Raw genomic sequence first — 21,168 nt, 5'->3', positions numbered from 1 at the left:
AGTTTCTCAAACATCCATTCAACTGATCTTGTATATCTTGCAAAATGGGGAGAGGCCCTACCTGAGAGATATAAGACAAAACTAACAATACATGAATTGGAGGAATATGCCTTACAGGGCTAAACCTAGTGACGTTTAGCCATTTCTTTTTGTACCTCCTACTCACCCTTCCTTAGCTAGTGTTACAGTATTGATCAGCAGAGTCTAGAAATTCTGAGAATGTTAGGGTGACCCAAGATACAGTGTTGTATCATTGATTTCCTAAAGAAGAGACCTTTAGCAAAAGGACACAAGATTGAAACTATTCAGACACATACTTGAGAACTATCTTAGTATTTTAAAATATCCAACCTTGGACAAGTTTTTGGTACATAAGTCTACAGGAAATCCTTGGATATTCACCTTTATCCTTAGGGCATCAACATTCATCCTGAGGAATGAACTGAATATTTTAAATAGTGGAAAATTTAGCAGTATAGGCCAAAAGAGCAAGAGCCTGGGTGATGACTTCTCTTCATTGTCAGACTACTTAGAGAATAATTTAGACTTTTCCTGGTAGTCTGGGAAGTAATTAGTGAAATGATGTGATGGAAAGCACCCTAAACTAGGAGTTGGGACACCTAGTTCTAGTACCATTTACTAGCCAGTGATGTGTCATTGACATATCTCTTTATCATTCTGGAAAAATTCTCTTATGTGAAAATTAAGGCACTAGACTAGAAAATTTCCAAATTGTCTTCCAGTTCCAATATCCTGAGTGAGAACAGAATGGCAGTGGCCCACCTAGAAACTGCCTGGTAGACTAGGAGCCTGAGGATTTGGATACTTTGCTGAGAAGAGGGTCAAATCCTGGTTGTATTTGTACTTGTAAACACCAAACCAGGGAAATATCAAATAAGCTCTTTTTAAGGAGCTATATTTTAGGAGATATATATATATATACTTAAAATATAACATATATTAAAGGAAAGGAAATAGAACTAAAGAGATCAAGTAAAGATGCAACTATTTTCCTTGTTTTTTGTGCCATTCACTAAAATTTTTATAAGATCCAGACTGACTTAAACATATAGGAATATAAATAAGACTCTAATACTCTTAAAAATTTTGAAATTGTTTGATAAAAAAATAAACCTTTAAATAAATATTTCCAAGTGAATGCTGTCATTAGAGAACTCATTTGAATTGTGCTGATTTGTCTCATAATTGAAGTAACTTTCCTTGGGCACAAAGACTCAGAAGTCAAACAAAATGTAAGAAAGAATAAAAAGGCTCATTGTTTCTGTCAGTCAATTACCAGCTTGTAGTATCTGTATTTGGTAAATATCCATACAGTGAAAACAAGAAACACTTGATGTGTTTATCTTGACTTTTAATTTAAAAATTTAAGGTGGCTAGAATTCTTATTTGTAGTAGTAAGAAATACCTCCACAAAATACATTCTTCCACCCTACTAGAATAAACCTTATAGGAGGTATTAGGCTATGTATCCCAGTTCACCTGGGCCTTCCTAAGAGCATCTTGAGTGCTGAATTGAGTGCAGATTATGACAGGATATTTGGTAACTTTTTCACCAGGTTTGAGAACCATGTGACACCATTATGCGTTCATTTCCCTCTTCCAAGTACTAATCAAGCCCGACCCTGCTTAGCTTCTGAGATTAGATGAGATCCAGCATGTTCAGGATGGTGTGGCCATAGATTGTCCTCATTTTTATGATCTACCACTTGACAGAGCTTTTTCATTTCCTTTGTTTATCTACTGTAAAAGTCTGTATCTCACGGTGTGGATGCTTACTCTTACTTTTCAAAACCCAATCTGTTTATTCTCTTTTGTCTCTTTCTGAGTGTAAAATAGAAGATGTCACTCCTGGCCCCCCTACTATGGTTCCCCAGCTCCTATAATTCCTAAGGCAGAGTTCAGTTGAAATCACTGAGTAGAATACAAAAAGAGATCCCTCAAGTTTAGCACATTGTGAAATGTCAGTCAATGTGTTTTGTTTTTAAGTTTTTTAAAAATGTTTTTAAGCTTTGAATCAATTTGCAGAATTTCAGAAAATTATCCTTGCCGACGTATTTTGAATATTTTTGGAACAGGTGAATAATGCATTTCATAAATCTTCATTGAGGCAAGCATTTGTCAAGTCTCACATTATCAAGTTCAGGTATGTAGATTTAAAATGCTGACTTCTGAATATAATTTAAAACTAAAGCTGTTAACCTGGTCAGTAATAAATACTGTTGAAGTGTTAATGATATGATATAATTCAATTCAATAGACGTTAATTTGGTACCTGCTCTGTATAAGTCATGGGTTACAATGTGCCTTACTCATTCTTTAAATTCAAAAGAAGGCATTTGCAAGATGATTTTGAGGGACAGAAGTGTTATTGGTGGCTATGTTATAGAACTGTTTTTTTGTTTGTGTGCTTTTTTGGAATCCCTAATTAGCACAAATAGGGACCTAAGCCACATCCCTCGGTTTAATAGCAAATAAGTGTCCTATGTAAAATAGTGTAGTAGATGAGATTTTTCTTCTCCTCTTGGTTCTCCTTCCTACCAATTTTCTTTCCTTTCCTTCATTCCACTCATTTTTTCTACAAATACTTAAGATCTCAGATCTAATCATCAACCATCAATAAATAGAATCCAGAACATAACATTTTAAGCAAAATACTATACGAGGATCTTAAGTAATGTATTATCTTAATACAAATTATTTTTATTTTTCAAAATAAAACAAGAGCTATTTCCAACATTATTTCAATGACAAAAACTCCAAGTTACTTCTCAGTCTATTACTTAGTTGACATCTCTGAGGTGTTAGTTTGCTCACTTTCTCCTGAAAATTCCATACTGTTTGGTGTTTGAATTTTTACTTTTTCTTAGATCTGCTTCTCCAGTTCTTAAATTTTCACTCTCTCAAGGGGACTTCATCCACCCACAACATGGTTTCATGTGCTATTGAAACCCAAGTTTCTATTTCCAGTCTAAACTGTTGTCCTGATTTTTAGAACTATATGCCTGCCCATGCACACCTCCACATGGAGGTTTCACAGAAAATTCTTAAACTCAAGAAAAACCCAATCACACTAATGAGAAAACTGGAAGTCATCCCACACTCCTTCCTTTCCTGGGCCCCTCGCACTTTATGAATAACTACCAATTCTGTCTTCCAAATAACTTTCTATTTTGTTTAGGCCTTCATCCCAGAAATCTTGCTACTCATTATTCTTTCTTCTGTTACTACAATATGAAGAAGTGTAATTTGTTGGAAAGATAAAGTCAGTCTTAGAGATGTTGATTTGAGGTACTAAGGGACCTTACGAGCCTGAAACATGCGTCTGACGTAAGGGAGGAAATGGAAACTGAGCTGAAGACATAAATTTGCTCAACATCAACTCAAAGTATTAGAAAGTGTGGGTGTCAACAGAATTTCTCAGAAAAGGAGTAATGCAAGAAAAAAAAGGATGATGAAGAAAGCTTGAAGAATGACAGTATTTAAGGAAATAGAAGAAAAATAGGAACCTAGGAAATAGGGAAGGGGCAGGAAAAATGAAGAAACAAGAGAGGCACCACTGAAGGTAACAACAGAACGTCTCAGGGAGTGAGTGGTCAGCATCAACAAGACTCCTGAGATGCCAAGTAATGTGACTAGAAAGAATCCATTGGAAATGTCAATGAGGAAGTCATTAGTGTTCAAGCAGAGAAACAACTCAGTGGAACAGAAGGGGAGGATGCAGACTGCAATGAAGTAAATATGAGGCAGAATGTAATTTATCCATTTAAGAAGGTTTTCTGTGATATGAAGGTGTGAGATAAATTGTATAGCTGGGGTAGAGGGAGAGTTTTGTTTGTTTTTGTCTCTATTAGCCAGCCAGTATAGGAATAGTTTAAGATAAATAAGAGTAAGTAATAGATTATAGGGTTGCTGAGGCAGTGAAATGGGATGAGATATATAACAATAATCTCTTTAAAGTCCTATTTGTTTTTTTCATATTACGAAAACAATAGAAAATTTTATAAAATTCAAATAACACAGTATTACAAAAAATAGAACGCGAAAGCCCCCTCTCCAATAATTTCACACCCAGAAATGATATGTTTTGTTAACAAATTATATTTAACATTTTCCCAATGACTGCATATAGATCTATTTCATTCTTTAGCTGGCTGTATAGTATTTCACTACAAGTATATGTCAAGATTGATTTAGCCAATGCCCTTTTGATGAACACTTGGGTTGTTACATATTTTTCTGATTTAAAAATAAGGTTATGACAACATATGTGTATGTATCTCCTTGCACACAAAAGAGTGTATTTGAAAATTAAACTTCTAAAAGCAGAAATGCTGCATCAAAGAAGATGGATAGTCAAATTTATAACAGATAAACTGCCTTCCAAAAATGAGATTCTAATTTATATTCACACTTACAGTTTGGGAGCATAGGAGTTGATGCAGTATACAGTGAGGAGTAAAATTGTTTGGGGTTCTGGTTCAAGATGGTGAAGTAGGAAGAACTGAACTCACCTTCTCCCATGGACACACTGAGTCTGCAGCTACATAAGAAACAATTTTCCCTTAAAAAAAAAGAAAGTTGGTTGAGTAAATACTACACATTGGGCAAATGAGAAGAAAACCACATTGAAGCAGGCTGGAGACAATGGGACACAATTCTGTCATAAACTCCACCCCAGCAGAGCAACCCACACCAGAAGAAAACTCAAAACCCAGAGATTCTCCCTGGTGACTGAAGGGTTCGAACCCCATATCAGGCACCTCAACTTTTAGGATGTGCACCTGAGAGATGAGCCTCCAAAACATCTAACTTTGAAAATAAACAGTGCTTGAGTTCTGAGAACCACAAAACTGTAGCCACCTGGGAGATGGCTCTTAAAGGGCCCATGCACTTAGGCTCACCCATCCCAGGGCCCAGCACTGAGGCAGCTTATTGCACCCAGACTAAAAGGGAACTGATTGCATTTGAAAAGAAGGGGTAGAGTAACTGACAGAGAATGAGAAAGTGTAGTCAAGGATGATTCCAAATAAATAAATAAAGGATGATTCCAAAGTAGTAATTCATTCAAATAATGCTAAAGCTAGTGAACACTCTATCTTGGAAATATAATCATGTGAAGTCAAAACAACTTGCTCAAGCTTTCTAATGTCCTTAGGATTGGGAGTTGTTTAGGATAGCCTGAAGGCTGCTTAGGAGAAATCACTGGATTTACTTAAGCCACTGGAAATTAAGCCTGAAAGTCAAAGCCAGAGTTGATTTCATATTTACCATACATTTTATTTGATAATTTTGAATGGTTGACAAGAGAATTGTTTTTTATATTAATAACCCAAGTATTTAACTAGATCCTATGGTGGTAAGGGAGATCATGAGCATACTAGTTGCTTATCAGAGAGGCTGAGATGGGAGTTCTGTATATGACAAACAATAGGAGTATAGAAGAAAACAAATTAAAACTTTTAAAATTGCATTTATGGATTTGTTTTGTGTTTGTGTTTGTGCTTCAAATGAATGATAAAGAAAAAAATAGAGTTTGATATTACCATAAATCTTATTTGGAACTTTATCATTAAAAACCATCTTTCTCTTTTTTTTTTTTTTTTCCTTTTTGGTCCATAGTCAAGAGGAACATGGAGTATTGGCTCATATGCTGCTGATTTTTAGATTTCCCTCTTCTGAGGATCCTGAAACCATAAATAAAATTATTCAACATGTTCTACATAAAAAGCTGCAAGATGCTGTAGGACCCCCTAAATTCAATTCTGAATTTGTTGAAATTAAAAGTAAGTTTATTTCCTATTATGTAGTTCAATTCTCTTACATAGACTAGCTCCATGTTAAGTTTGGTCTTGGGCACTGATTTTTTAAAACGTTTTTGGATGTCTTTCATTGTAGGGATCTTGCCACCAACAGAATATTTCTTTCGGACTAAATTGGTTCTAATGAAGTTTAAAATTTTTTAATACTACCTTAAACTTACACCACTCATGCAAGTCTGTCATTAATCCCTGAGCCTGTGTTCTTTTTCTATGTTGGGGCTTACACTTTAGCTATAGAATCCAATGATAAATGGAGAAAGTGGCTTTGTGCGTTTATTCCTCTTCTTTTTCTTGTTGCTTACTTTTTATGTTCTGAGTATGATGCATGGAAAGATTCATGCCATCCACATATTTGCTTTCAAATGTCATTAGCTTCTTTACTTAGGCCCTTTACTGATGAAAAGTTTATAATTTAGTTTCTGGTATAAATTATTTTTGGTATATTTTACAACTAATTTGAAAAATCTGAGGTTTTTGTTTTAGCTTCTTTACTTAGGCCCTTTACTGATGAAAAGTTTATAATTTAGTTTCTGGTATAAATTATTTTTGGTATATTTTATAACTAATTTGAAAAATCTGAGGTTTTTGTTTTTGTCAGGGGAGGGGGACAAGATAAACAGTGATAGGTCCTCATTACTAGAAAGTATAAAAATAGGAGATCCTTAGGGAAAATAAAAGACTGGTTAAAGCTAAGTCATGTGCTATAGAACAACGCTAGTCTGTGGAAATATTGTGCCAGCCACATGTATGATCTTAAACTTTCTAGTAGCCACATTAAAAAAGTAAGAGTAAACATGTGAAATGTATTTAAATAATTTATATATTTAACCCAATATATCCAAAGTAGTACTATTTCAACAAGTAGTCCAATAACTGACTACTGGTTGAAATGCTAATGTAATTTACATTGTATTCACAATGTAATTTATATTGACAAATAGCCCATGTAAATATTACTCGTGAGATTTTTTTTTGTAATAAGTCTTTGAAATCGATTGTATATTTTATATTTACAGCGCATTTCAGTCACATTTCAAGAGCTCACTAGGCGCATGTGGCTAGTGAATAGAATATTGGATATGGCAGCACTAGAAACTAGAGAAGAGGGGACAAGTAGAAAGAATGAATACAAGTGCTGATATAAAAGCTGACAGATGTAACTAGAGGCCTAACCTGGTGGTCAGCCCCTCTACTTGCTTAGAAAAGGAGGCTCACTTGTCAGGGCCAGCTATGTAATTTGTCGGGCACAGTGCAAAGTGAAAGTGTAGGACTCTTTGAAAAGCAATTAAACAATGCTGTTAAAGGTACTAAGATATAAGACTTTGCTTTCTTTCATGGTCTCTCTCGACTTATCATGGCATTTTTACTTGTTAATTAATGATTTCTAAGTGAAAAAATCCAAACTTTAAATTACTAGCATGAGTTTTGCTGTTCACCTTTATATTGTGAAATGTCAATTTCAAATGTAAATATAAAAGCATTTAACTTTTATTTGGAATCATGAAAATTATACAACGGTATTTCATAGCTCATCCATGCATGTACTTTGGTTCCATGCAATGGAAACACTACAGAAGTCTAGCTCAACATTTTTTATTTCCCTTCTTGATACAGGCACATTTTACCAATGCTCTCTACCTTCAGCTTATGTGAGGAAGAACCAAAAGATCCTTCTATGTCATTATTTTCAGCTGAAGCTGTTGGTTAATACAAAGAAATAACAGGAGCAAGAAAGGATATGAGAGGGCCCCTTAGTCATTCATGTTTATTAGAATGCCATTGCCTTCTTTTGTGTTCTAAGCAAGTTCTGGTTCAAACAGAAAACAGCCTCCTGAGACTGTCACTGCTCTCTGCTTACACAGTGGTAGACATCACACACTTATACTCACTTTGAGTTTGCTAAACATTGTGGGTCCACTGGAATTCTTAGTTCTTAGGATGTTGTGCATGATATATACAAATGGGGTAGCAAGAATCCATGGGCACACCTATTGTGTATATCACCTCTGCCCATGCCATCTCTATTATCCTGTCAAAATTCACTTCCAAACATGTTATGAGATAAAATTATTATGAATTTCAAGACAGTGAACATTAAACCAAGTGAGATGTCATGCTGAGAGCAGGACTCAGTGCAGATACACAAGTCACACACCCATGAAGTCAGCTCTGTTAGTAGTATTGTATAAAAAAAAAAAAAGAAATTCAACTAAATAAATTTAAAGATCTAATTGTCTTTATTTAATGATTCACAAATTGTGCAGCATTCTGCCTTAGCAGATAGATAGGAGCTCTGAGGAGCTGTACAAAATGGAAGATTTTTATAGCCAGAAGGAGGTGAGACAAGGAAGCTTTCTAACAGAGTGGACTGTGTCATGAAAGGGCAACTTCATTTGGGGGTAGGTGGGGTCTATCAGACAGATTACTTCACTGGTGCCGACCAGGTAATTCCAGATTGACTGATTAAAGGTCACATTCCTGAGACATGCTGAAACTGCAATTAGGCTAGGTATTAGGTGGTTTGCTGATGTAGGACTTACAACAAGTCACTCCATTTTGAGTCTCCTTATTTCTTTGTTTAACAGTATCAACATGCAAAGCCATTTAAAGCTTGTGTTTCCATATTTATTTTCTGTTTGGATGATCTGTCCATAGTGTAAGTGGGGTGTTAAAGTCCCCTACTATTATTGTGTCACTGTCAATTTCCCCTTTTATTGTTGTTAGCATTTGCCTTATGTATTGAGGTGCCCCTATGTTGGATGCATAAATATTTATAACTGTTATATCTTCTTCTTGGATTGATCCCTTGATCATTATGCAGTGTCCTTCTTTATCTCTTGTAACAGTCTTTATTTTAAAGTCTATTTTATCTGATGTGAGTATTGTTACTCCAGCTTTCTTTTGATTTCCATTTGCATGGAATATCTTTTTTCATCCCCTCACTTTCAGTCTGTATGTGTCCCTAGGTCTGAAATGGGTCTCTTGTAGACAGAATATATATGGGTCTTGTTAAATAATACAATAGACCAGATAGATTTAATTGATATTTATAGGACATTCCACCCAAAAGTGGCAGAATACTCTTTCTTCTGAAGTGCACATGGAACATTCTCCAGGATAGATCACATCTTGGGTTACAAATCAAGCAGTGGAAAATTTAAGAAAATTGAAATTGTATCAAGCACCTTTTCCAACCAAAATGCTATGAGATTAGAAATCAAGTGCTGGAAAAGAAACTGTAAAAAAACAAACACATAGAGGCTAAAAAATATGTCATTAAATAATCAAGAGATCACTGAAGAAATCAAAGAGGAAATAAAAAAATACCTACAAACAAATGACAACGAAAACACAATGACCCAAACCTGTGGGATGTAGCAAGAGGAAAGTTTATAGCAATACAGTGCTACGTCAAGAAACAAGAAAAATCTCAAACAAACAATCTAATCTTACACCTAAAGCAACTAGAGAAAGAAGAACAAAGAAAACCCAAACAGTAGAAGGAAAGTAATCATAAAGATCAGAGCAGAAATAAATGAAATAGAAATGAATAAAACAATAGCAAAGATCAATAAAACTAAAAGTTGGTTCTTTGAGAAGATAAACGAAATTGATAAACCTTTAGCCAGACTCATCAAGAAAAAAAGGAGAGGACTCAAATCAATAAAATTAGAAATGAAAAAGGAGAAATTACAACTGACACCACAAAAATACAAAGGATTATAAGAGAACACTACAAACAACTATATGCCAATAAAATGGACAACCTCAAAGAGGTGGACAAATTCTTAGAAAGGTACAATTTTCCAAGACTGAACCAGGAAGAATTAGAAAATATAAACGACCTATCACAAGTAATGAAATTGAAACTGTGATTAAAAATCTTCCAACAAAAAAAAGTCCAGGACCAGATGGCTTTACAGTCGAATTCTATCAAATATTTAGAGAAGAGATAACACCATCCTTCTCAAACTCTTCCAAAAAATTGTAGAGGGAGGAACTACAATTGTAGAGGAGGAATTGTAGAGGGAGGCCTCATTCTATGAGGCCACCATCAACCTGATACCAAAACCAGACAAAGATACTACAAAAAAAGAAAATTACAGACCAATATCACTGATGAATATAGATGTAAAAATCCTCAACAAAATACTAGCAAACAGAATCCAACAACACATTAAAAGGATCATACACCATGATCAAGTGGGATTTAGCCCAGGGATGCAAGGATTCTTCATGATACACAAATCAATCAATGTGATACGCCATATTAAGAAATTGAAAAATAAAAACCATATAATCATTTCAATAGATGCAGAAAAAGCTTTTGACAAAATTCAATGCACATTTATGATAAAAACTCTCCAGAATGGGCAAAGAAGAAACCTACCTCAACATAATAAAGGCCATATATGACAAACCCACAGCAAATATTCTCAGTGGTGAAAAACTGAAAGCATTTCCTCTAAGATCAGGAAGAAGACAAGGGTGTCCATTCTTGCCATTATTATTCAACATAGTCTTGGAAGCCCTAGCCATGGCAATCAGAGAAGAAAAAGAAATAAAAGGAATCCAAATCAGAAAAGAAGTAAAACTGTCACTGTTTGCATGTCATGACACTATACATAGAAAATCCTAAAGATGCCACCAGAAAACTACTAGAATTAATTGATGAATTTGGTAAGGCTGCAGGACACAAAATTAATGCACAGAAATCTCTTGCATTCCTATACATGAACCACAAAAGATAATAAAGAAAAATTAAAGAAACAATCTCATTTACCATTGCAACAAAAAGAATAAAATACCTAGAAATAAACCTACCTAAGGAGGCAAAAGACCTGTCTGTACTCAGAAAACTATAAAACAATGATGAAAGAAATAAAAGATAACATAAACAGATGGAGAAATATACCATGTTCTTGGATTGGAAGAATCAATATTGTGAAAATACCTATACTACCTAAAGCAATCTACAGATTCAGTGCAATCCACATCAAATTACCAACGGCATTCTTCACAGAATTAGAAGAAAAAGTTTTACAATTTGTATGGAAGCACAAAAGACCCCAAAGCAATCTTGAGAAAGAAAAACTGAGCTGGAGGTATCAGGCTCCCTGACTTCAAACTATACTACAAAGCTATAGTAATCAAGACAGGATGGTACTGGCACAAAAACAGAAACCTAGATCAATGGTACAGGATAGAAAGCCCAGAGATAGACCCATGCACATATAGTTATTTAATTTATGATGAAGGAAGCAAGAACATACAATGGAGAAAAGACAGCCTCTTCAATAAGTGGTGTTGGGAAAACTGGACAGCTACATGTAAAAGAATGAAATTAGAACACTCCTTAACACCATACACAAAAATAAACCCAAAATGGATTAAAGACCTAAATGTAAGACTGGAGACTCTAAAACTCTTGGAGGAAAACATAGGAAAAACACTCTTTCACATAAACCACAGCAAGATCTTTTTTGAACCACCTCCTTGAGTAATGGAAATAAAAATAAAAATAAACAAATGGGACCTAATGAAACTTCAAAGCTTTTGCACAGCAAAGGAAACCATAAACAAGACAAAAAGACAACCCTCAGAATGGGAGAAAATATTTGCAAATGAAGCGACAAAGGATTAATCTCCCAAATATACAAACAGCTCATGGAGCTCAAATCAAAAAAAACAAACAACCCAATCCAAAAATGGGCAGAAGACCTAAATAGACATTTCACCAAAGAAGACATACAGATAGCAGTGAGGCACATGAAAAGATGCTCAACATCACTAATTATTAGAGAAATGCAAATCAAAACTACAATGAGGTATCACCTCACACTGGTCACAATGGCCATCATCACAAAATCCACAAACAATAAATGCTGGAGAGGGTGTGGAGAAAAGGGAACCCTCCTGCACTGTTGGTGGGAATGTAAATTGATACAGCCACTATGGAGAACAGTATGGAGGTTCCTTTAAAAACTAAAAGTAGAACTACCATATGACCCAGCAGTTCTAGTACTGGGCATATACCCTGAGAAAACCATAATGCAAAAAGACACATGCACCCCAATGTTCATTGCAGCACTATTTACAATAGGCAGGACATGGAAACAACCTAAATGTCCAATGACAGATGAATGGGTAAAGAAGATATGGTACATATGTACAATGGAATATTTCTTAGCCATAAAAAGGAATGAAATTGGGTCATTTGTAGAGATGTGGATGGACCTAGAGTCTTTCATACAGAGTGAAGTAAGCTAGAAAAATAAAAACAAGTATTGTATATTAACGTATATATGTGGAATCTAGAAAAATGGTACAGATGAACCTATATGCAGGGCAGGAATAGAAACATAGATGTACAGAACAGATATGTAGACACAGGTAGGGAAGGGGAGGGTGGGATGAACTGAGAGATTAGGATTGACATATGTACACTACCATGTGTAAAATAGCTAGTAGAAACATGCTATAAAGCACAGAAAGCTCGGTGCTCTGTGATGACCTAGATGGGTGGGATGTGGGGTGAGTCGGGTGTGAGGGAGGTCTAAGAGGGAGGGGATATATGTATACATATAGCTGATTCACGTCACTGTACAGCAGAAACTAATACAACATTGTAAAGAAAATATACTCCAATTAAAAAAAATGCAAATCCAGAATTTTCTCTAGGAAAAGCTTGAAATAAAGAACAGATTATTGAAATAGGGAGACTAGTGGTGGTGTTTTATTTACTGAGAATAAATGGTCGCTTCTTCCTCATTTTTGTCATTTTCCCCAAATATAGCCAGAACAGAGAAAGTTAGAAAGAAGCCTCTCAAGAATACAGATTTTTTTTTTTTGGTAAATCAATACTATTAAATACTAAAATAAAAATTAACTTTAAAATTTTTTGCATTTAGAACTCCCATCTTACCAGGTTCTAAGAAAATAGGTTGGGCCACTGGAAATCTACTGAGTCAGGAAATTTGAGTTCTTAAAGTTTTATGTATCTGTCGGTTGGTTTAGTGTTTGTATAGCATTAGGGCCTGATTGTTGACAAGTCAACAAACTAAGGAGCCACTGGCTAGAGTTGAATGACAATTTGAGGGCAAACTGTCTTGCTAAAACTTCAGCAGAAAGAAGACCTGGAAAAGGATAACATTTGCTTTTAAATGGGAATAAGGACAAATTTATGGCCACTGGAATATGTTATACAGATGGAACTATGACTATGAGTTTGGTAAAAAAAAAATCTGAAATAATGGGCAATAAAAATACTATCGCATCTGGGGAATCAATACTCTGGTTTAGAATAGTATGTCCCACGCAAAAGGCTGAACTACCTGCATCTTATTTCCGGCTATAAAATTCAGATTTCTGGGTTTCAGCACAAAGCTACTGAGTCAGAATCAGTGGGAAGAGGAACAGGAATTTACAGTATAAAGATGCTCTCTAGGTGACTTTTAGCCACACTAAAGTTTAAGAAACACTGTTCAAATCTCCCTTCTCCCCAAGACAATGAACGTTTTCTATCTATGATAAACTAACTGTGTTGCTTTTTTTTTTAACAACATAGAGATACTATCCGATAATGGAATTGAGCAACCTTTAGTATTTGAAGTACTCAGAGGCATTATGAAATTCTGATGTGCAGACCCTGTTCTATTCACCATTTCTGTGTGTTTCAGAAATCAACAAGACAGAAACAGACAACTTTCTAAACAATTGTAAGTTTAATATATTTATTAAAATTGCATTACCTGAATGAAAAATTTAACTCTGGATTATTTAGGCTTACTTTATTGGTATTATAGGGTCAGAACAAAGTTTGATCTGTGCACAGCTCATGGTATTTTATCTTATTTCTGAGGCACATTTTATTGCAAAAGGATAAAAACTGGGAGGACTTTGGAATGGGTGTATGGGGCTTGTGGCAGATGTGTAGTGGAAGAGAGTAGTACAGTTGTTAAAGAAAAGGCAAAAATACTCCTCAATGTTCTGATTGCAGATATCTACAATATACTCTCATGAACATTTTCTAAAGATTATATAAAAGTAATCTGTATGTTGCTATTTGTCAGCTAGAGGCAGAAATTTAGTGTTACTCTACACTAAATAAAATCTTGATGTTATTAATCCCTATTGTAAAAATTACAGACAATTACGGGGTTGGAGTATAGACTGATGAAATTATTGAAGGCCCAGATAATATCTTCACCCATATTTTAAAAAAATACTGACTCAAGGCTTAGTATTTCCTTTCCCCTATAGCAGAGTACCCTACCATGATTTAGAGAATACATTTGATATTTAACAGAATTAGTACACAATACATTTATGTTAAAAGATGAAAGGAAGTGTGTTATTCACTAGCTCAGAATGTTGGTTAATTCACAAACTTAACTAAACATAAAAACCAAAGGATAATCCCATTACCTAAATGGCATATATTTTTGTCACCAATATTTAGTGGGAACTTGCTATGTGCTAGTGCTGTGCTAGTCAACAGGGATATAAAATGGATAAGATTTACTCCTTGCTTAAGGCAGCTCATACTCAAATGAGACTAGATATATGAGACTAATGCATAAACAGAGTTCTAAAATAATAGTTCTCAAACAGGGGCAATTTGGCCCCCAAGTGACTCTGTCCTATTGTGGCATTTTGGTTATCATGATTGTAGTGGGGGGATGCTACTGGTACTAGTGTATATAGGCCAGGGATCCTTTAAACATCCTATTATGCATGAGACGGCTGCCCACACAAGGAATTATCCATCTAACAGTGTCAATAGTGCCAAGATTGAGACATCCTGTTATAAACAATAACCCTCATACTAATATTAGACATATATACACACAATAATATAAACTAATATATATTAATCTATTATATAGAGAGATATATATACACAGAGTATTATTATTGTTATTATTATTTTGATGTAAGCATCAAGAAAGTCATAAGTAATCCAGTCTGGAGGCAAGGGAATTATTAGGGAAGGCATCCTAGAGAAGGTCATGACTGATTTAAATCTTACAAGATGAAAAGGAGTTAAATAAATGGAACACTATAGTTTAAGCAAAGGTAAGCGCAAGAGAAAATATTTGATACTGTTGGAGCACAAAGTATAAGAAATTTGAGACGCAGTAACACAATTTGATACTTAAAAAACAACTGCTAACTAACGCATCATGTCTTTTGCAGGCTGCGGGACACGAAGGAACAAAACTACAACACAGAGTCTCAGGATTGTTGGTGGGACAGAGGTACAAGAGGGTGAATGGCCATGGCAAGCTAGTCTGCAATGGGATGGGATCCATCGCTGTGGAGCAACTTTGATTAATGACACATGGCTTGTGAGTGCTGCTCACTGCTTTAGAACGTAAGTCCTGAACCTTGAGAATGACTAAGGGTAAGCAAAGTGCACTGCGGCTTGGCAGGAAGGAAATACCTCATGAGAGATGAGTTTAATACAAATTAAAGATCATATACATATGAGAGTGGGAAATTCATAAACCTTAGTAAGAGGTTTTATAGTTTAGAAATGGAAATGGTACCAAAGTACATGTAGATAAATTATCCATTGACAACTACACAATAATTTATCAAAGGAAGCAGGAATTTGAGAGTCATCTATCAGGGATGGAGGCTAGGTGGATTGTAGGTTTGACCCTGATAGGGAAATTCCACGTTGTAAGAAAAAATTAAATATGAAGAAATTTGGTAGTAACAAATTATACAACTGAATAGGTCGACTAGTTATATTTCAATGAATTTCAATTCAATCTTCCAACCCAGTGCAAAATGCCTACAGTATACAGGATAAGTAATACTTTGTTAAATTATTGTATAACATTTTTGATTTTCAGAGAAATGTGTGGATAGGCAACATGGTGCACATAGAATACATTCAGTTCTCTCATTCTGTACAGGATATGCTTTCCATATGTCCCCTGGAGTCAACTGATGCCCAGAAATGTCAAAAGGTCCTAGGATCTGGAGTGGGTGACTCAGCATGCTGAGTGGCGTGCATATCCTAAGAAACATGCCAAGGTGGAATTTCCACCTGATCTGACACCTGAGCCTTAGATTGGAAAGAGTTTGTATCTATGCATATAAACCATCATTTTAAAAAGAACACTTACATTGATACTTTTACACTAAATTATTTAATATAAATAGTTATATTGGTAAAAATGGTAAAGTAGGATTTGTTCCTCATACTTTCTCCTCAGGTATAAGGACCCAGCCAGATGGACTGCTTCCTTTGGAGTAAAAATAGAGACTCCAAAAATGAAACAAGGCCTCCGGAGGATAATTGTGCATGAAAAATACAAATATCCATCACATGACTATGATATTTCAGTTGCAGAGCTTTCTAGCCCTGTTCCCTACACAAATGCAGTACACAGAATTTGTCTCCCTGATGCATCCCGTGAATTCCACCCTGGTGATGAGATGTTTGTGACAGGATTTGGAGCACTGCAAAATGATGGTGCGCATCTGAGGAGAAAGTCAAATCATAGTAATTTAATTTGGTATTCTAAGGCATTTAAACAATGGAATGCCATTATGCCAAAATATGTCTGTGGGTTGGTCATATGGACCGGGGCCAAGTCAGGCCCTACTTGTGAACTAAGTCATTTAGAAGACACATAAATTCCTTCAGGCCTTAGGTTACTATCAAATACATCACTACCACTATAGTAACTGTGCTTGGTAAGGTGTCTGAAAGAGTAAATATATCTGAAATTTTTATTAGGGTATTAACCACATAAGAGATTAGGGATCATTAATACATACAACCAGTTGTGAAGATCAGAGAATCATAAAGCCACCATTCTCCCCTGCTGAAATTATCTTCTAAGCTTAACAATGACAGAGAAATTACTTAAACAACTGGAGCTTCTTTCCTAGGCACCTAACTTCATTTAAAATAGTTAGAAAAGAATTCATTTCCCAAATTTTACTGTACCTGAAAAAATATGTATCCTAAGATTCTATGCCACCACCTTATCTAATAATTAATTATAAAAGAATTTCTTCAGGTTTATAGAATATATGTAGATTTATAAATATGAAGTCTATTTTTTTCCTTTAGGAAGTAGTCAAAATCACCTTCGGCAAGTACAGGTGGATCTCATAGACACTAAAATCTGTAATGAACACAAAGCTTACAATAATGCCATAACTCCTAGAATGTTATGTGCTGGATCCTTGAAAGGAAACAGAGATGCGTGCCAGGTAAGTGGTTTGCTACATAATTTTTTGTTCACCTTTTATTTTTAAATAATTACAGCTTTACAGGAAGTTGCAAAGATAGTACAGAGGGGTCTCATCTATCATCACAGAGGTCTGTCTCCCTTTATAATAACATCTATTTCCCTCTCCCAACACTTTACCATCACTAACACCTGGCAATCACCAATCTGTTCGCCCTCTATAATTTTGTAATTTTGAGAGTGTAGCATCATACAGTAACCTTTTTTTAGAATTCCACTTTGATTTATTTATTAGTGTTTTTGACCAGACTCTCGCTTTGTAAGAAAATTGTGTGGTTCCTCTAAGTTAAACACACATAACTTATCAGAGTCTACTGGCACTGAGATTTTACTAGTTTGACTGGGGTTTAGAATAGAAAATGTACCTCCCTTTAAGTCTCTTTAACCCTCCCTCATTTATAATATTAAATATTAATAAATATTAAATATTTCCTCTCTATATGCTGAGAGCCACATCAAACAGTGTTTCTGCTTCAAGTGCCAAATGTAACTTAGAAAACTCAAGAGGAGAAGGGAAGTCTATTTACTCGTAATTTGTTCTTTCTTTCCCTCTGGTTTTCTAAGATTATTTTTATATCATTTCTTTCCTGTTTCAGAAACTTCCATTAGCCATTCTTTTTTTTTTTTTTTTTTTTTTTTCTGATTCTTTTTTTTTTTTTTTTTAAACATCTTTATTGGGGTATAATTGCTTTACAATGGTGTGTTAGTTTCTGCTTTACAACAAAGTGAATCAGCTATACATATACATATGTTCCCATATGTCTTCCCTCTTGCGTCTCCCTCCCTCCCACTCTCCCCATCCCACCCTTCCAGGCTGTCACAAAGCACCGAGCTAATATCCCTGTGCCTTGCGGCTGCTTCCCCCCAGCTATCTACCTTACTACGTTTGTTAGTGTGTATATGTCCATGACTCTCTCTCGCCCTGTCAAAACTCACCCCTCCCCCTCCCCATACCCTCAAGTCCGTTCTCCAGTAGGTCTGCGTCTTTATTCCTATCTTACCCCTAGGTTCTTCATGACATTTTTTCCCCTTAAATTCCATATATATGTGTTAGCACATGGTATTTGTCTTTTTCTTTCTGACTTACTTCACTCTGTATGACAGATTCTAGGTCTATCCATCTCATTATAAATAGCTCAATTTCATTTCTTTTTAAGGCTGAGTAATATTCCATTGTGTATATGTGCCACATCTTCTTTATCCATTCATCCGATGATGGGCGCTTAGGTTGTTTCCATCTCTGGGCTATTGTAAATAGAGCTGCAATGAACATTTTGGTACATGACTCTCTTTGAATTTTGGTTTTCTCAGGGTATATGCCAAGTAGTGGGATTGCTGGGTCATATGGTAATTCTATTTGTAGTTTTTTAAGGAACCTCCATACTGTTCTCCACAGTGGCTGAACCAATTCACATTCCCACCAGCAGTGCAAGAGTGTCCCCTTTTCTCCACACCCTCTCCAGCATTTATTGTTTCTAGATTTTTTGATGATGGCCATTCTGACTGGTGTGAGATGATATCTCATTGTAGTTTTGATTTGCATTTCTCTAATGATTAATGATGTTGAGCACTCTTTCATGTGTTTGTTGGCATTCTGTATATCTTCTTTGGAGAAATGTCTATTTAGGTCTTCTGCCCATTTTTGGATGGGGTTGTTTGTTTTTTTGTTATTGAGCTGCATGAGCTGCTTGTAAATTTTGGAGATTAATCCTTTGTCAGTTGCTTCATTTGCAAATGTTTTCTCCCATTCTGAGGGTTGTCTTTTGGTCTTGGTTATGGTTTCCTTTGCTGTGCAAAAGCTTTGAAGTTTCATTAGGTCCCATTTGTTTATTTTTGATTTTATTTCCATTACTCTAGGAGGTGGGTCAGAAAGGATCTTGCTGTGATTTATGTCATAGAGTGTTCTTCCTATGTTTTCTTCTAAGAGTTTGATAGTTTCTGGCCTTACATTTAGGTCTTTAATCCATTTTGAGCTTATTTTTGTGTATGGTGTTAGGGAGTGATCTAATCTCATACTTTTACATGTACCTGTCCAGTTTTCCCAGCACCATTTATTGAAGAGGCTGTCCTTTCTCCACTGTACATTCCTGCCTCCTTTATCAAAGATAAGGTGTCCATATGTGCGTGGGTTTATCTCTGGGCTTTCTATCCTGTTCCACTGATCTATCTTTCTGTTTTTGTGCCAGTACCATACTGTCTTGATTACTGTTGCTTTGTAATATAGTCTGAAGTCAGGGAGCCTTATTCTTCCAGCTCCTTTTTTCGTTCTAAAGATTGCTTTGGCTATTCGGGGTCTTTTGTGTTTCCATACAAATTGCGAAATTTTTTGTTCTAGTTCTGTGAAAAATGCCAGTGGTAGTTTGATAGGGATTGCATTGAATCTGTAGATTGCTTTGGGTAGTAGAGTCATTTTCACAATGTTGATTCTTCCCATCCAAGAACATGGTATATCTCTCCATCTATTTGTATCATCTTTAATTTCTTTCATCAGTGTCTTATAATTTTCTGCATACAGGTCTTTCGTATCCTTAGGTAGGTTTATTCCTAGATATTTTATTCTTTTTGTTGCAATGGTAAATGGGAGTGTTTTCTTGATTTCACTTTCAGATTTTTCATCATTAGTATATAGGAATGCCAGAGATTTCTGTGCATTAATTTTGTATCCTGCTACTTTACCAAATTCATTGATTAGCTCTAGTAGTTTTCTGGTAGCATCTTTAGGATTCTCTATGTATAGTATCATGTCATCTGCAAACACTGACAGCTTTACTTCTTCTTTTCCGATTTGGATATCTTTTATTTCCTTTTCTTCTCTGATTGCTGTGGCTAAAACTTCCAAAACTATGTTGAATAAGAGTGGTGAGAGTGGGCAACCTTGTCTTGTTCCTGATCTTAGTGGAAATGCTTTCAGTTTTTCACCATTGAGGATGATGTTTGCTGTGGGCTTGTCATATATGGCTTTTATTATGTTTAGGAAAGTTCCCTCTATGCCTACCTTCTGGAGGGTTTTTATCATAAATGGGTGTTGAATTTTGTCGAAAGCTTTCTCTGCATCTATTGAGATGATCATATGGTTTTTCTCCTTCAATTTGTTAATATGGTTTATCACATTGATAGATTTGCGTATATTGAAGAATCCTTGCATTCCTGGAATAAACCCCACTTGATCATGGTGTATGATCCTTTTAATGTGCTGTTGGATTCTGTTTGCTAGTATTTTGTTGAGGATTTTTGCATCTATGTTCATCAGTGATATTGGCCTGTAGTTTTCTTTCTTTGTGACATCCTTGTCTGGTTTTGGTATCAAGGTGATGGTGGCTTCGTAGAAGGAATTTGCTTTGGAATTCCTTCGTAGAAGGAATTTCCAAACTCTGCTATATTTTGGAAGAGTTTGAGAAGGATAGGTGTTAGCTCTTCTCTAAACGTTTGATAGAATTCACCTGTGAAGCCATCTGGTCCTGGGCCTTTGTTTGTTGGAAGGTTTTTAATCACAGTTTCAATTTCAGTGCTTGTGATTGGTCTGTTCATATTTTCTATTTCTTCCTGATTCAGTCTTGGCAGGTTGTGCATTTCTAAGAATTTGTCCATTTCTTCCAGATTGTCCCTTTTATTGGCATAGAGTTGCTTGTAGTAATCTCTCATGATTTTTTTTATTTCTGCAGTGTCAGTTGTTACTTCTCCTTTTTCATTTTTAATTCTATTGATTTGAGTCTTCTCCCTTTTTTTCTTGATGAGTCTGGCTAGTGGTTTATCTATTTTGTTTATCTTCTCAAAGAACCAGCTTTTAGTTTTATTGATCTTTGCTATTGTTTCCTTCATTTCTTTTTCATTTATTTCTGATCTGATTTTTATGATTTCTTTCCTTCTGCTAGCTTTGGGGTTTTTTTGTTCTTCTTTCTCTAATTGCTTGAGGTGCAAGGTTAGGTTGTTTATTCGAGATGTTTCCTGCTTCTTAAGGTGGGCTTGTATTGCTATAAACTTCCCCCTTAGAACTGCTTTTGCTGCATCCCATAGGTTTTGGGTCGTTGTGTCTCCATTGTCATTTGTTTCTA

At 35.4% G+C, this 21,168-nt stretch overlaps 1 protein-coding gene across 1 annotated transcript in view; it reads left to right on the top strand.

Annotated features, from left to right (window-relative positions):
- Positions 1–21,168, top strand: part of TMPRSS11E (transmembrane serine protease 11E) — a 40,053-nt gene that overhangs the window by 9,839 nt on the left and 9,046 nt on the right. The window contains exons 4-9 of the mRNA XM_032631989.1: positions 2,097–2,164; positions 5,641–5,804; positions 13,520–13,558; positions 15,039–15,216; positions 16,070–16,329; positions 16,936–17,078. Coding sequence (XP_032487880.1) covers positions 2,097–2,164; positions 5,641–5,804; positions 13,520–13,558; positions 15,039–15,216; positions 16,070–16,329; positions 16,936–17,078 — 852 coding nt within the window. The remainder of the gene's footprint in view (positions 1–2,096; positions 2,165–5,640; positions 5,805–13,519; positions 13,559–15,038; positions 15,217–16,069; positions 16,330–16,935; positions 17,079–21,168) is intronic.

The sequence above is a fragment of the Phocoena sinus genome, chromosome 5 (genome assembly GCF_008692025.1).
Source record: "Phocoena sinus isolate mPhoSin1 chromosome 5, mPhoSin1.pri, whole genome shotgun sequence".
Lineage (NCBI taxonomy): Eukaryota > Metazoa > Chordata > Mammalia > Artiodactyla > Phocoenidae > Phocoena > Phocoena sinus.
This window is presented reverse-complemented; position numbering and strand designations above follow the sequence as displayed.